A 14,786-nucleotide genomic window follows, 5' to 3' on the forward strand; every position below is an offset into this window, starting at 1 on the left:
AGAAACACATCCCACACATCTAATTAAAATTAAATTGCCAGGCTGACCTTGAATTGACCAGGCGTCTTAAGAAAAAGGGATTTGCAATGGTTCCTTGCTCCTTTCTTCTCCTTCTCTGCCCAGATTGCTAACCCTCAGCCTAAATTATTTCGAAAAAGCCTTTTTTTTTTTTTTTAAATCTGGGAATTTCCAAAATGCATCACGCTGGCATTAAATGCAAATGTTTGCTTCTCCAAGTTCAGAACCGTTGCCTTATCAAATATCTCGATCTCTTCTAGCAGATTGCAGTAGATTTCTGTGAGATGTACAGCTTACAGCTGCTTTTTTTTTTTAAGGATTTCCCCTTGCATTTGAATGAAAGATAACGCTGATTTGCAAACAAAGCACATATAGTGGGTTAGTAAAAAAAAAAAATCACATTTAAACCGCAATGAATTTAATCTCTGCATAATAAGGATAACAGCAATGAGGTATCTCAAACCATTGCCCCAGTTCTATTCATTGAGAAGCCATGTTAAGGGCTGGTGTTGCATTGTGGGTGTGTAACTTGCTATAGCAAGCCATTCAGAAGAGAGACAAGAACCCCTGATCCTTGATAAACACAATTAAAGAGATTCATCTGACTTACCTGCAATTCTGTCAGTTCAGGTAATCCTCGACCATAATTGAGTCTAACACTTCTGTTGCTAAGCAAGATGTTTGTTAAGTGAATTTGCCTCTTTTTGCAAGCTTTCTTGCCGTACTTGTTAAGTGAATCACTGCAGTTGTTAAGCGAGTAACACAGTTGTTCAGTGAATCTGGTTTCCCCATTGACTTTGTTTAGGAGAAAGTTGCAAAAGGGGGTCACGTGACCGAGGGCTGGGCTTCAAAAATTTTAGCAACGGGTTCTTTGCCCAGTTGCTGGGTGGACATGTCCATGGTGGGCATGGCCTAGTCAGCCTCCTGCACTACCAGAAGGGGGGGTATTTTTGCCCTCTCTGGGCTCTGGAGGCTTTCTGGGCTCCAGAAGCTCTGTGAGATGACCCAAAGGGGCGTGGCACAAAGGCAACACAAGTCAGCTAATCAGTAGGAGTCCTTTATTAGCTCCAACTTTGCCCCCAATGTCCTGGTTACCTTCTGGGCTGGAGAAAAATTCTCCCAGGAACAGCCTTTGGCTGCAGAGAATCAAGTCCAAAACATGGTCAACACAAACGGTAACTATAAGTCCAATGAAAGCAAAATGAGGTAATTAGTCTGGCAGGGCAGGAGAAGGAACGGTAGTAATTCAACACGGGAGGATGCCAGGAACGCAGATAACTAAAGTCAACACAAGATAAACTCACGTTTGCTCCCACCAGCTGCCGCACTCAGCATGCATCTCTTTTAAACTCTCTTCCCAGCTGTGGCTCATGAAAGGAATCAGGGCCCTTTCCTCCCCCGTAAGCCACACAACCCACATTGCTCTCTTCTCCATTCCTCCCTGCGTTCCCTAGGATGAAGAGGGGGTGGGCCCAGGTCTTCCTCTAAATTCCCTCTCCCTTGTTCTACCTCTCCCCTGCTCTGAACAGCCAGACCCTTCCCCAGTTTCCTCCACAGCCAATGGAACCACACTCCCACTCCCTATCAGCTGTTCGTCTTCCTCCTCGGATTCAGATTCCGACAGGGGTATGACACTCTCTGGAAGCTGGAAAGGGGCCCATTTCCAGCCTTCCCGAACTTCCGTGAGGGCCGTTTTTCACCCTCCCTGAGCCTCCAAGCGCTCCCTGCACTTACCTACATCCAAAATGGCCGTGTGGGGACTCCTGGGAGGGGAGGGGAGGGGAGGGGTGGGTGGGGCCAGCCAGGAGTGGGATTTGGGGATTCTCCAAACTGCCCAGAATCCTAGCTAGGGGCTCTCTTGAACCCCTGCAAACCCCTAGCAGACAAACCCCTGCGCGTGACCCCCAAGGATGCTGTAACCATCATAAATATGAGTCAGTTGCCAAGCGTCCGAATTTTGACCAGGTGACCATGGGAATGCCGCAATGATCATAAATGCGGGGAAACGGTCCTAAGCCACTTTTTCCAGGGCTGTTGTAACTTTGAACTGTCACTAAGTGAACTGTTGTAAGTCAAGGAACACCTGTACTGGATAATAGCCCACCCTTCAGGATTGAAACAGCTGGAATCATTCCTGGCCAAAGGAAGACAAGTTCCGTGTTTCCAGATGTTACTGTGAACTGGAATAGTGTCACGGACAATTATGCTTTTAATTTTATCCAGAAGATCCACACTTTGTAGCAAGAGTTGGTGTCCAGGTGGATCTTGACAGACTTGAACACTGGACCCTGTCTAACAAAATGAAATTTAATGTAGAGAAAAGTCCTACAGTTAGGCAAGAAAAACCAAAAGTACACACCTAGACTGGGTGAAACCAGGCTCAATAGCAGGAACTGTGAGAGGGATCTTGGAGTCTTAGTGGACAACCAGCTAAATATGGGCCAGCAATGTGTGGCTGCAGCCAAAAAAGCCAATGCAATCCTAAGTTGCATTAACAGAGGGATACAATCAAGATCAAGTGAGGTATTAATACCACTCTATAAAGCCTTAGTAAGACCACACCTAGAATACTGCATCCAGTTTTGGTCACCACACTATTAAAAAGATGTTGAGACTCTAGAAAAAGTGCAGAGAAGAGCAACCAGGATGATTAGGGGACTGGAAGCTAAAAGATATGATGAACGGTTGCAGGAACTGGGCCTGGCTAGTCTAGGGAAGAGAAGGACCGGGGGAGACAGGAGAGCAGTCTTCCAATATTTGAGGGGCTGCCACAGAGAGGAGGAAGGGGTCAAGCTATTTTCCAAAGCACCCAAAGGCCAGACAAGGAATCATGGATGGAAACTGAATAAGGAGAGATTCAACCTGGAAATAAGGAGAAATTTTCTGACAGTGAGATCAACCAAACCATGGAACAGAAGTTGCCTTCGGAAGTTGTGGGAGCTCCATCACTGGAAGCTTCCAAGAAGAGACTGGACTGCCATCAGTCAGAAATGGGGCAGGGTCTCCTGCTTGGGCAAGGGGTTGACCTAGATGACCTACAAGGTCCCTTCCAGCTCTGTAAAACTCAGTATTGGTTCTCTCTGTGTTTCTCTGCCGCCGTCTCTCATTTTTTGTTTCCTTTTCCTCTAGAGAAACTATTTATGGCAGGATGTGGTATTTCACCTCTGACTTCTCCCGTGGAGATACTGCATACACCAAACTGGCTTTGGACCGTCATACAGATACCACTTACTTTCAGGAACCTTGTGGGTACGAGCCAATTTGCCAAAGAGGCAGAACACCACAAATAAGATGACTGTAGCTGGTGATATGGGCCATTCTGACACGGTATCTCATAGTGCCTCTCCTATCTTGAGAAACATTGCTCAGGAGTCAGGCACTGGAACCTCAAAATGTTTTGCTGACCTCAAACTGAATCATATGGGTACTGTTTATTTTGTGGGGGGGGCGGTGCTCGCTGAGCGTGGTTTTCTGACCTAGTCTTCCCCCAAAATCACTAAGCAGACTCTTTGTCCCGGCAAAACCCTTTTTATTAAACGAAGGTGAATTTCTTGCATTCACCTTCAGCCAAAGGCCTGGCAAACAGTCTGTCAAGGGTGTAATTAGGAGCACAGGCCTTATCTAGCTTGGAGAGCTGCCAAGTAAATGTTTTCCAAATGCAGTGCTGACAAGGAAGGACACAGCACAGAGTCTCCGAGATGCACAGGCAGATCTTCACCCTGCTGCAACATATGAATTGTTTCCTGCAAAAGCCTCCTCCCCTTTTGCTCCTCTTTTAATCCCTATGAGGGGGGCCATTCACCGTCCACCTGTGGCTTTACTCCCAAGTCGACCCTTGTTCCCTTCTCCTGGCAGCTCTGTGCATGCGCAGGCTGGGAACAGGCTCCAGCTGCTCCCCCGCCTCACTGCTGTCTGAGCCCGAAGGCAGCTGATAACTGCCAGACTGCCCTGACCCCATCTCTGCCTCTGGCGCAGAACCCTCCTCCGAGACTTCCTCAGCCTCCAGGATTGGCCCAGGTTCCTCCCCAACCTCCTCACTGCCCGACTCTGCTGCCAGCTCCACTAGCCACCGGCACCGGGCCACAACACTTAGGTTGTGTCCTTGCAGATATTTCATTATCCAACTAGGTAACCTCATCAGTGCTAGAAGGGAGTGAGGTTTCCTTTCCTTTCACATACAAGTGGCTTGATCTGCCATTGGTATGGTAGTTCCTTGATGGAGTATTGTTTACTTCCTGATTGTTGGTCTAATATTGTTGACCTGGTATTAATCAACATCCAGATAAGCAGAGATTAATTATTTGTGTATTCGATTTCTGTGGCCAGCCATCTCTTTCAATGACTCTGAGTGGATCTCGGTCAATGACCCTGGTGATTAACAGAAAGAGGAATGCTAGATCAACTCAGGCAAGCAATCAAACAGTAAACAACAGCTTCATCGAGGAATCACTAAGAACATTTCCACCAACAGCAGCTTAGCAACTGAAATGTTGGACTCAGTTGTGCTTGTGAGTCCAGCATTACCTGTATAGCATCTACAGAGGCCATGCAGTCACTGATATACAACACTAATAAAGCACATTAGACGTACAAACACAAATATAAGTTTAAATGAAACATCAGCAAATACATGTACCTGAAATGTGTGCAGAATACAATGGATGAGGAAGTAGAATAAATTAGAAATAGAAATAATAGAAATAGAAAAGAATAATGGAACAAGAATAGAATAAGAATAATAGGGTTGTATCTCCTTTTCTGAGACTGGTGGCCAAGGGGGAGAGTAGTAGGCTAGGCTACGACAGGACAGGACAGAATAGAATAACAGAGTTGAAAGGAACCTTAGAGGTCTTCTGGTCCAACCCCCTGACCAGGCAGGAAACATCTATCCCATTTCAGACAAATTTTAGACATATTAGAGTAAAAAAAAATGCCACAACATGGTACCACAGTAGGATAGATGTTATAGTCACAAGATAGATAGATAGGATAGATAGATAGATAGATAGATAGATAGATAGATAGATAGATAGATAGATAGAGAGAGAGAGAGAGAGAGAGAGAGATGGTAGACAGACAGACAGACAGACTAGATACATCTAAGGAAGCTAAGCCATCTAACTTCTAATTCCAATGCAGGATAACATACCAGAGTAGAGACATCATCAGTCTAGTATTTCAAGATTGCAAGAATAATTTTGAAGAAGACTCTTTGGAGCAATTTAGTTCCTTCTGGTTTCTGCCCTTTACAGACTTCCATTCCTACAACTAACTGAGTGTTTCTTCTCAGCATCCAGGTATTCCATTGCCTCCGGCATGAAGGCACGGGGGGCCGGACGCTTCTGGTGGATGGTTTCTATGCCGCGGAACAAGTGCTCCAGCGAGCACCAGAGGATTTCGACCTTCTGACGAAGGTGCCACTGAGGCACGAATACATCGAGAACATGGGAAGCTGCCGCAACCATATGATTGGGGTTGGGCCTGTCTTGAATATCTACCCCTGGAACAAGGAGCTCTACCTGATCAGGTGAGGGGGACGGCCTTATCCTAAGACTTGCCTTCATTGGGACATCGCATTTTAAGTCAGTGGTCCCCCACTTTTCCAGCTTTCAAGACAAATTCCTTGCGTGTTCCATCACACTTGGCCAATAAAGAATTCTATTCTATTCTATTCTATTCTATTCTATTCTATTCTATTCTATTCTATTCTATTCATTCTATTCTATTCTATTCTATTCTATTCTATTCTTCATTCCATTATTCTATTCTATTCTATTCTATTCTATTCTATTCATTCCATTCTATTGCGTTCTGTTCTATTCTATTCTTATTCTGTTCTACTCTATTCTTATTCTATTCTATTCTACTCTACTCTACTCTACTCTACTCTACTCTACTCTACTCTACTCTACTCTACTCTACTCTACTCTATTCATTCTTCATTCCATTATTCTGTTCTATTCTATTCATTCTGTGGCCTGGGGGTTGAGGACCCCTGCTTTAAGCCATAGCAGAATCCACTTGTTCCTGGCTCAGTCTATGATGTGAATCTACCTCTTGTAGATTGTTAATCATGGCTTATGGATTGCTACCTATTGTTCTGACAAAGGCTTCCGAGACCGTAATTATGCACAGGCTCATTTTAAAAACAAGTCTTGTTTTATTGCAACGCTGGGAATTATTTTCATTCCCAGCTGGTAATGAATCTCAAACAGTCCCTAGAGATAAGCGCCCCCCCTTTCTTTCCTGTGAAGTGCCAAATGAACTAGAAAAAAAACCAACCAAAGTACAAAGAGCTTCAAGAATGAATCTGAACTGAACGAACGACTTTGCTTCCTGCAAAGGTTTCGTCATCTTTGCCTGTCCTTTATCCCTTAGGGGAGGGGCAATCACTTCCCAGCCTTATTCCCGAGTCGCCCCTTTTGTCTCAGCTGCTCGCGCACTGGGAACAGGCTCCCCTGGTTCCTCTGCCTTGCTGCTGCCAGACTCCTGTGGCTCCAGAGTCAGCACCCCACTCCCAGATGGTCCTGGCTCCATCTCTGCATTGGATGCAGGACCCTCATCGGAGTCCTCTCCAGACTCCCGGATTGATCCCCGTTCTTCCCCACTGTCTAATTCTGCTGCCATCTGCACAGGCTGCCGGCGAACCACAACATCTATGAACCTGGTTCACAATGGGTTAAGCCATCCCCCAGCCACTGGGGGGACTGACTGTGATGTATAAAACCATCTTGATCATGGCTGGGCAATGATAGTTGAAATCACTTCTCTGTAGGGGTTCAGCAACAGTGATTATCCCTAGTAGGGACTCTTCCAACCGAATGCATTTGACTAGTCTTCTGTTTCTTCTTCAGGTACAATAATTACGACCGAGCTGTCATTAACACAGTGCCTCATGAAACTGTGCACCGTTGGTACATCGCACACCGCACACTCACCACTGAGTTGCGGAGACCCGAGAACGAGCTCTGGGTCAAACTGAAACCAGGCAAAGTAAGTTAGAAGGTGGCTTGTTGGGAGAAGCTGGCTAAGACTCATTTGGCCCCTTAACACTCCCGCAACCCTTCCCTCCCCCAAAACACCAGGTTCCTGCCCTGTATACTTTTGGGAGCGCAGCCTTCAATGCACCACGTTCTCACACCCACAGCTGTTGCAACATCCCTGCTGTAGCATGATCAAAATCCAGGCACTCAAACACAACAAAGCCCTCTGCAGTGAACTCAAAAGATTCCTTTATTAGGAATGCCGGCAGCCCCGGGAAAAAGTTTTCTATCTCAGGCTAGCGAGTCCAACCAGATGGAAGATGAATAGTTATCTGCCACATCTATTCATCTCCGCCCCCTGCCTTTTATTGCCAGAGCTGGGGTGGGGCCTCATTAGCTGCAGTGGTTCTTCCGTCCTGAGGACCAGTCCATAGATTTCCACTGCTCTCCTCTCTTCTGCTTTCTGTGCATCCGCACGTCAGGCACTGGACCCAGCTGTTCCTCCTCTTCCTCAAATCCAGGCACTGACAACTGGCAGGTTGCTGGATGTCATAAAATATTTCTATGGTCTTTTTAGAGTTTGCCAACAGAAAAGGAGGGGGGAGCAGTGCGGCAGCTTGGAAATTGAAAGTACATTCCATAAATAGTTTTCAAAGATAATTAACTAGGTGACTGAAGTTTCTGCCACACAAAATTCTAACTAGAGAACATGATTGATGACTCTTGGCTATGGATGTGTCCCATTGGAGAATATGAATTACGATACACCCAGAGGGTGGGGGAAAACCAGGGTCAACCACATCCGTGCTAACTGTTTCCAGCTCTAGGGGGCGGTGCTCATCTTCGTTCCAAAGCTGAAGAGTCAGCGCTGTCCGAAGACGTCTCCATGGTCATGTGGCCGGCATGACTAAACACCGAAGGCACACGGAACGCTGTTACCTTCCCACCAAAGTGGTCCCTATTTTTCTTACTTGCACTTTTTATGTGCTTTCGAACTGCTAGGTTGGCAGAAGCTGGGAGAAGTAACGGGAGCTCACTCCGATATACAGCGCTAGGGATTCGAACCGCCGAACTGCCGACCTTTCTGATTGACAAGCTCAGCGTCTTAGCCCCTGAGCCACCATGACCCTTTGACTATCTACCTAGCCTTCCTCATTTGGCTTCTTTTTGTTCCTTCTGTAGGCCCTCTTCGTGGACAATTGGCGAGTGCTGCACGGCCGAGAATCTTTCACAGGATATCGCCAGCTCTGCGGTTGCTACCTCACGAGAGATGATGTGCTAAACACAGCCCGTTTCCTTGGCCTTCAAGCCTAGGCTGGCTTGTACCTCCGATGGTCGGGAGCTGCTGATTCAGGAATGGAGAGAAAAAGGTGTTTACCTCACACCTCACAGGAGGTGTTTGCCTCCTGTCCCAAGAGAGAGGAGAGGTCCTCTCAGCATCACTTGAGGTCCAGCCAATGTTGTCTACTGCCTTTTCTTCACTCTCCCCGTTCTAAGCTCCCTGATTGGTTCTCCTTGGTTTCCATTGCCCATTGGCTCAACTCAGGTCAGATGGACTTGACAGCCATGTAAGAGACCTGCTCTGACCTCCAAGGTGCTACCTCTGGTGCCTTTTGCTGTTGAAAGCAGCTCTGTCCTCTTGAGGAGACCTCCCACATACAAAACCATCAAGGTTATACTGGACGTACATTCTTGAAAACTGGTAGAGTCTCAAGGAAAGTTAAGCTAGTTCATTGGCAAGACCTGTTGTCTTTCCAGCCTTTTAAGACTTCCCAGGTAGACCGGTACCCAATGCTTGAAGGTTCTTCTTCTCCATGTCTCTTCTCTTTCCTGCCTGCTGGTGATGTAGCCATGTGATGGGACAGTTGCTTCAGAAAGCCTTAGAGCAGGAGGAAGGAAGAAAACACACAGATCTGAGGAGGGGAGACAATATTAAGTCCCAATTTCCACAGCACTGTAAAAATAATAATGATGATAATGATAAAACTATAGCACTGCATTTCTTTCCAGCTTAACTCTGTTGTCCATTCTTCATCTTGGTCATTGCTTCAACTTTCTCCAGAATCTCTTTGCTGTCCATTCTATGCTGGGAAGAAGCACAATCCCATAATTTCCTTGCTTTGTTTCTTTCCTTTGTTCTTTCCTTCAAAGGACTTTATCGACAACAAGAGGCCATACCTCTCAGAAGCTGGAAGCCGCCAACCTTTGTTCTGAACTAAAGCTCCAACCATCAGAAAGAGAGAGAGAGAGAAAAGACACTTGTTTATTCCTCTTAGCTAGCTAAGTGAAAATAGTTGCATGTTTTCGCTTTGACTGGCTTTCTTGGTTGCACCAGGCTCTTCCAGGCTCTTCAGAAGAAGAGCAAGTGGAGCCTTTATCTGAAATTGAGATGATTGGGTCAAAGATCTAAGTGGAGGCATTGCTTCCAAGATCTGCTCTTATCACCAGATCCTTGAGTTCCTTGATGAGGAACGAGGAATTCTAGATCGTCATTCCTTCTAGAGATAGGTGATGATCATTGCTTGCACCCCTCACTCCCGTTCCTACTGCATCTCTTGAGCAAGACCCAACAGGGATGCTCAGAACCTCTCTAGGAAGCCAAGATATGCCACTCCATGGAAGAACAAGAAGCAGCCGAAGCCAGCTTTTTGCCTTCAAACCAAATAGTAATATCTTGCCTTCTTTGGGCTTGAAGTGACATTTTCATTATTAATAACAAAGGATGGAACTCTTTGTCACAACTTGAGATGCAAATTCTCTGGTTGAATTGGTTTTCCTGGGCCAAACTTCAAAACTAATCAGTGCATGAGTTTAGGAGTAGAAAGAGTGTCTTAGACCCTTTTAGAAGAAATGTTTGTTCGTGGTTGTCATTGGTTGAATCCATTGGCCCTCGTTGGAACATTTCTGCTAATTAAGGAAAGTCAACCCTCTTTCCTATGTTCAAAGCTGAGCACTTGATCCACTTCAAAAAACAAGAGCTATTCTTTTTGTTCCTCCAAGAATTATATTGAACATACAAACCTGCTAAGTAAGAAACTCCAGAAAATGAATTTTGCAAGTTCTTATATACATCAGGAAGTAGCTACCCTTTTCCTTAGACAGCATTCTGTTCTTTGCAGCTTTCGAATTAAAATAGTGGGGAAACTGGCAAGATTCCTCCAAATCTAGAAGGATACAGTTTGAACCTCGCTAAACTGCAGAAGTCATATTTTGAACTACAACATTTCCAATCTTAAATAGGGGAGCAGGAGAGAGAATGCTTCTCCAAGGAACCAGAGTCGTACATGAACATCAGCAATTTAGGTCTAGTTGAACTTTCTCCCTGAGATGCTCATGTTCTTTAAGGAATATATTTTAGGTTTGCTAGATCATGAAACAGGATTTATCTCATGAGCTCCAAGCTGATGTCTGAAGTCATTTTGCCCAGCTATAGTTTGCTATACCTCGTTGAGTTGATGTTCTTTGCAAGAACCAGATCTGTACGCGTTTCTCTCCTTTCTTGCCTGTAGTTTTGGACTTTGTTTTAACTTGGTTGATGTAGTAGCACTTTTTGCTCTTAACACTCCTAAGGACTTCTAGACAACTAGACTACTTCTAGTTCAGTTTTTAGCAGCAGAAGATATTTGGTACTCGAGGCCATTCCTAACTTGATTTTCTTAACACTGTATGAGTTTCATCACTACATAGAACAGAGTTCTCCAACCTTATCAACTTTAAGACTTGTGGACTTCAACTCCCAGAATTCCTCAGCCAGCAAAGCTGGCTGAGGAATTCTAGGAGTTGAAGTCCACAAGTCTTAAAGTTGATAAGGTTGGAGACCCCTGAATAGAAGACATCAGATGTAGAGGTGGCGCAAATATGATCTTTGGATCAAGACAACTTCTACAGCTGTCTGGTATTTATTAGCTACTAAGTTATATTTACTAACTTCTAAGAAAGTCTTTGCAAAAAAGTACGACTTGGGTTGTGTTCTCGGTACATTTTGTAAGGACCGATGTGGTTTTGTTATAAGTCGCTGAGATCTCTTCATCCTGTCCCTCACATGGCTGCTCATTTGTCACAAGATTGTTACGGTCACCGTTAGCCCTCAAACTTTGTAATTGTTTGCTGTTGCTCTGCTTTTAATTAAAAAAAAAAAAATCAGCAATAAGTGTTTTTCTTATCTTAGAGGAACAGAAAGCTTTGATTCACTAACAAATTAAAAAGATGGAATCATGCTGTAAACTTAAAAAAAAGAACTTTAGGAAACTCAGATGTCTGTGCATACAGGGGTTGAATTAGGCTTCAAAAAGACATTTTAGGTTTGAAATTTGTACATTCCAAATGTTATGTTGTCAGCATCAAACTCTGCTTCTTGTCCCTGAGGTTTACAGGTAGTCCTGGATTTATAGCAGTTCTTTTAGTGACTGTTCAAAGTTACAATGGCGCTGAAAAAAGTGACTTACGACCAGTTTTCACACTTACAACCGTTATAGCATCCCTACAGTCCCATGATCAAAATTCAGAAGCTTGGCAACTGACTCATATTTATGACGGTTGCAGTGTCCTTGGGGTCCTATGATCCCCTTTTGTGACCTTCTGTATGAGCAAAATTAAGGGTGAAGCCGGATTCACTTAACAACGGTGTTACTAACCTAACAGCTGCAGTGATTCACTTAACAATTGTGGCAGGAAAGGTCATAAAATGGGGCAAAACTGTAACTCAGCAGCAGAAATTTTGGACTCAATGGTAGTAGGATTATCTGTGTTTATTTATGTATTAAACAGATTTATGTAGCCATTCAATGCATGCCATGGGTGAGTCCAGGAGGTTTATGTTTAGAAGAATTTGTGAGTCTTGGGGCCCTAGGACCATGTCGAGAAAAAGTCAACGGAAATCTGGAAAGGTTGCATGTTCTTATTTGTTCTTATTTTCTTTGAAATTCTTTGAATTTCATCTACCTTATCTAACCCAAAAAAGATGGGGCTCCATTTTCTCATGCCTCTTTCTTTCCTGATCTGGTTTCTTCACTGACATTCCACAGAGGTTTGTGTGACATTTAGTTATTAATTTTATTTTCTCTTTCTGTCTCTGTCTCTCTCTCTCCTCCTCCTCCTCCTCTCTCCCTCTTTTTGGCCCACATTAGCCCATGTAGAAATCTCCCCAAATTCTTTCTGCATTGTCAAATTCTCTGTTTAATTGCAAGCGTGTAGAAAGGGTAGCAAATTCCTAGCTAAAGACTGGGAAGATGGATTGGCATTTGCAGAAGTTCCACAGCTGGTGGATTTTAGGATCGGAGAAGTCTTGAACAGATTAATAAAAACAAAAAACTAAGATCTCTACAAATTGCATGATAAAATGACAGGATTTGAGACAAGTGGTGCCTAAAAGTGGGTAATTTGGAAAGAAAAATTGATGAACTTTTGGCTCTAAACCAGGATAGTTAATCTGCCACCAGGAATGATGGTTGGAATGGATGGTTGGGTGGCCCCACTGCCATTGAATTCATTAACATGGAAATCGAATGCAAATCTGAATAGTCCTTTGAGTTTGGAGGGTTTGTCTGTGTGTATATAAGTAAAATTATGGAATTATTCCCACAAGACAACCACAGCATATTAAAGTTAACTATTTCACACAGCTCAGTCCAATCCCAAACTGACATGGATCATTCTCAGTTTATCATTCAGCTACTTCTTCCCAATTTGTGTTTCTGGGTTTTTGGGGTGGTTTTTTTAAAAAAATATATATCGGAAAATAGATGCAGACTAATGCTCCTTTAAAATTTTCCACAATACTTTAATGCAGCACTGCACCAAAGATATTTTGGATTAACAGATTAACAGAGTTGGAAGGGACCTTGTAGGTCATCTTATCAAAAAACCTCACCCAAGTAGGAGACCCTACACCATTTCTGACAGATGGCAGTCCAGTTTCTTCCTGAAAGCCTCCAGTGATGAAGCTCCTACAACGTCCAAAGATTGATTGTTCTCACTGTCAGAAAATTTCTCCTTATTTCCTGGTTGAATCTCTCCTTGATCAGTTTCCATCCATTATTCCTTGTCTGGCCTTTGGTTGCTTTGGAAAACAGCTTGACCCCTTCCTCCTCTCTGTGGCAGACCCTCAAATATTGGAAGACTGCTATCCTGTCTCTCCTGGTCCTTCTCTTCACTAGATCAGCCCTACTGAGTACTTGCAACTGTTCATCGTATGTTTTAGCCTCCAGTTGCCTCATCATCTTGGTTGCTCTTCTCTGCAACCTCTGATTATTTAAAATGATGATGCATATCAAACTGGGCCTTATGACCACAATTCTGTTGCTAAGCAAGACGGTTGCTAAGTAAATTTCCCCCCATTTTTTAACCTTTCTTGACACAATTGCTAAGTGAATCGCTGCAGTTGTTTAACTTATTAACACGGTTGTAAAGAGAATCTGGCTTCCCGGTTGACTGTTTATCAGAAGGTCGCAAAAGGACCCTGGAACATAAATATGTCATAAATATGAGTCCGTTGCCAAGTGTTTGAATTTTGATCACGTGACTATGGGGGTGCTGCAACAGTCGTTAAGTATGAAAACTGGTCAAAGCTCACTTTTTTCAATGCTATTGTAACTTTGGTCACTAAAACTAAACCAAGGACTACCTCTACCCAAGATTCCTGCCAAGAAAACATGCTTCCAAGCCAGAAATACCCATGGATTCCAAAGACAAAGGTTAGCCCGAGGCCAGCTTTAACCACAAGTTGTTTGCAATAACGTCCATTCAGCATTTTGTTAAAAATAAGAATGGAGTAAGTTCCTCTTAAGGGGTACTGATGTGGAAGGGAAAGTGGGGGGGGGGGGGAGTGTGTGCCAATTTAGACCTGGTCATATGGCCTCTCTTTGCAAAAAATAAAAGAGTGAAGCAACTTCAAGCAGCTGGCTCTTATGCATCTCCAAACCACAAAACCCTCCAACCCAGCAAGAAATTTCCTTCCATGCTTGATTTTTGGTGTGAATATCTTGCAGGTGCCCCGCCAAGGAGTTTCAAAGGACATCAGCATCGTCTGGTGAGGTTTTTGCAAAATTTGAGGAACTTCCAACTATAAGCTTGAGAAGCATTTTTCCCCCCTAGTCAAGCTATGACCACCAAGGAGTAAAACAGAAACTGATTTACACCTGGTTGTACTGTTTATACATTGGAGTGTTAAAGGACATGCGTTCTTTTCAACCAATTCTCCCTGCAAATTTTCTTTGTTCTTGTTCTGAACCAAACCCTTTTCCAATAAAACAAACACGAACCAAAGGGAACAGAAACCTTTTAATTATTCTTACGAATCCCCAGTTAAAAGGCTGCTGCAAACTAATTAACTTTGATAAGCACGAGCCTCGCCAAAACTGTGCGAGGCTGCCAGGAATAACAGATAAGAAATATTTCACAAGAGTCTTCAAATACCAACTAAGATACTGCAATGTCCACGAGGCTCGAGTTTCAAAAAGTCTTTGCTTCCTGCAAAGAACATCTGATTCACAGCTGGCTTTTATCTTCTTGAAGGAGGGGCCATTACCTTGCAGCCTTACTCCCGAGTCGCCTGTGCTGCTGCAGCTGCTCTTTCCAATGAGCAACCCTGCTGCACACATGTACATTTGGCACAGGCTCCTCGGGAACCTCCTCATTGCTGCTGCCAGCCCCCACAATCTCTGAAGGCAGCAGTCCACTCCCTAATGGTCCTGGCCCCTCATCTGAGTCCTCGCTCTCCTCAGCCATCCGCACCTGCTGCCGGCTAACCACAACAGTTCTTTTAAAAGCTTTCTGGATTGAAGCTGG

At 44.2% G+C, this 14,786-nt stretch overlaps 1 protein-coding gene across 4 annotated transcripts in view; it reads left to right on the forward strand.

Moving 5' to 3' along the window:
- Positions 1–9,931, forward strand: part of TMLHE (trimethyllysine hydroxylase, epsilon) — a 29,716-nt gene extending 19,785 nt beyond the window's left edge. For all 4 annotated transcript variants that reach the window (XM_087972123.1, XM_087972127.1, XM_087972126.1 and 1 more), the window contains 4 exons: positions 3,148–3,267; positions 5,309–5,545; positions 6,873–7,011; positions 8,184–9,931. In XM_087972123.1, coding sequence (XP_087828249.1) covers positions 3,148–3,267; positions 5,309–5,545; positions 6,873–7,011; positions 8,184–8,315 — 628 coding nt within the window. In that variant the 3' untranslated portion in view covers positions 8,316–9,931. The remainder of the gene's footprint in view (positions 1–3,147; positions 3,268–5,308; positions 5,546–6,872; positions 7,012–8,183) is intronic.
- The last annotated feature ends 4,855 nt before the right edge of the window (positions 9,932–14,786 follow it).

The sequence above is a fragment of the Notechis scutatus genome, chromosome 10 (genome assembly GCF_049901735.1).
Source record: "Notechis scutatus isolate UNSWTSFEM ecotype Mainland chromosome 10, rNotScu1.2, whole genome shotgun sequence".
Taxonomy (NCBI): Eukaryota; Metazoa; Chordata; class Lepidosauria; order Squamata; family Elapidae; genus Notechis; species Notechis scutatus.